The sequence below is a fragment of the Propithecus coquereli genome, unplaced genomic scaffold (genome assembly GCF_000956105.1).
Source record: "Propithecus coquereli isolate 6110/MARCELLA unplaced genomic scaffold, Pcoq_1.0 Scaffold82, whole genome shotgun sequence".
In the NCBI taxonomy this organism is placed as follows: domain Eukaryota; kingdom Metazoa; phylum Chordata; class Mammalia; order Primates; family Indriidae; genus Propithecus; species Propithecus coquereli.
Window position 1 is genome coordinate 192,049 of NW_012154396.1, and position 2,418 is coordinate 194,466.

At 34.0% G+C, this 2,418-nt stretch overlaps 1 protein-coding gene across 1 annotated transcript in view; it reads left to right on the forward strand.

The window, feature by feature from the left end:
- The window catches only part of FSIP2 (fibrous sheath interacting protein 2), a 121,964-nt gene that overhangs the window by 10,790 nt on the left and 108,756 nt on the right, over positions 1-2,418 (forward strand). The window contains 3 exon segments of the mRNA XM_012663633.1: positions 12-101; positions 1,076-1,215; positions 2,350-2,413. Coding sequence (XP_012519087.1) covers positions 12-101; positions 1,076-1,215; positions 2,350-2,413 — 294 coding nt within the window.

Here is a 2,418-nt window from a genome sequence, read left to right on the forward strand (position 1 = left end):
TTTGTTTTTAGATTGTATGTACGTTGAGAGAATTGAATAAGTACAGGCAATATCTTACCAGTTTAAAATTAGACTTTGAAAGAAACTATATAAGAGAACAAGTAAGTTAAATACTTAAATTTGGTTTCTTTACATAGAGTTTGGAAGAAGGATTTGGAAGAAAGGTTTGGTTATATGTAGAGTTTTTTAAATAATATTTTGACCTATAATTTACTGAAAAAGTAACTAGATATTTTTTCCAAATGAAAATTTAGAGCAGGAATAAACAATATTTGAAGGTTGCTATATTTGGCCAAGAAAGGGAAAGGGACTAACTCATCTGTCAATACACCAGTGGTAACTGGTATAATTCAGTAATTAAATTGCAAGTCAGATGTGTTCTTTCTACCCGATCTGGGACCAATAAGAATTATCTTTTGCGGCAGTAAGATTCTTAAACTGGAACCCAAAACAGTTTGAGCAATTGGAGAAGAACAGAAAGAATAACTGAAGTGTCCTACAGATGATTCAAAGAACATATACACTCTGTATTTGCACCCATCTATGTGCATCTGTATCCATCCAGTAAAAAACTTGTTCTTAAAGATGAAATGGAATGATTGGATGTAGTGTGAGTGGTTCTAGATAGTGTGTGTGGGGTGTGTATATGAGTGAATTCAGATTATAGGGTCAAGAGAGTTGGATCAAATGAGAAAGGTGTGTGTATGTGTGTTTTTACCAATTTATGTTCTAAAGATAATAGGGTTGGATAAAAATGAGAATGACTTCGCTATACTTTTAAGTATTCTATATTTTTCCCCACTTTCGTTCTCTGTGGCTAGAGTTTCTCCTTTACTTGTTGAATGTTTTCATTTAATTTCTTTAGAATAGGTAGACAAATAAACCGAAATATCTATCTTTTATTTCCAGAGAGATAAATATTTTGGTTCATTTATTCATGTCTCTAATGGATTCAAAACAGACTTAAATGCAATTAAACAGTTATATGATATAGGAATTTAGACAGTTTTATATCTGGGAAATGTAAAAACCATTACATATATATATATATAATTTACACACATTTCTTAAATAGAAAATGCTTGCAAGACAACTACATAAACTACAGGAAAACCATCAAATCCCTGAACATTCTGATGTTGCACAGTTCCGAAATTGGTTGTTAATGGACAGCCCTCAATTTATTAATGACCAGGAGCGGTTAATGAGGCATAGGTAAGAGTAAAGTTAATGCAAATTCTATGTATATATTGTGGACCCAAACAAGTTGGAAAAATACTAGAAATAATTGAAGGCAGGATTTTTATCTTTAAAGTACTAGATACTAATTCCCTGTTGCTCTCAGAGTGAAGAGGAAGGAAGGGAGACCAAGAGGTCCATGGATCGGGAATTTTGGTGTCAAGTTTATTAAGGGTAATTTCTACCAGAGAAGTCAGGGTTTCTGGGAGCCCAAGAGATGAGCCAAACTGATAACTGAAGGAAAAATCAAATCCAAAATTCTTTCTATATTGAGAGAGGGAGAAAAGATATCTTCAGCACATGCCTCAAACAGTAACAATGTTTTATAATTCACCTTTAAGGACTGACATCATTAAGTTTTAGGAATTTAGTGCAAAGTCGAAAAAATGAGGTTTTATATAAATTTATCTGATGCCAATATAAATGGGTGTTGTCTCTAAAAAACTGTGCTCATTCAGATGCAACCGAGTCACATTCATTCACTGACATTCCATGGTCAAACCCATTTCTTAGGAAGTGAAGGGATATTACAGTTCTTTTTCCTTAACTAGGGGTGGGATGAGAATTGGGCTACATTACCTGGCCTTTGTAATTCCATGGTTTCATTTTATGGTAGTGCCATAATACGTATTGAAATACCAGAGACACAGACTACAGATGTGAGATTTGTTCGACTTATAAATTAAAAGGAACCCACTATCGCTTTTTTCTTAGAAAAATTCAAATGCACTGTTATGTTTTTCCCACATTTCCCAAGTTACTATTTCAGTTACTTCAGACTTCTTTGCAAACTCATGTTCTTAAACCGGCTGAGTCATGAATGCTTATTGTGCAAAATGCTTTTAATCAGTTTGTTTCACATTTTACCATTGTCTTGGCCATAAGAACAGATACTTATATAGTTGAGAGACCTTATAATGAGTAAAACATGGTGAGTTGGTGGGTTAGGCTGGCTTAAAGTTTCATGAACAGGACCGATAGAAAAACTGTAAAATTCCTACAGTTCAAGAAATGAAAAGCAAGGAGGTGGTTTGGGAATACCAAAGCAGATGATGCTGTCATAAAGGAAATACTCAATTCACCTTCAGTAATATTTGTACTCTTACTCAGATATGTGGATATGATAAATAGGGAACTAGAACGACTTGAGCGCAGAGCAGAAGAGCAACGCCTCCTCCT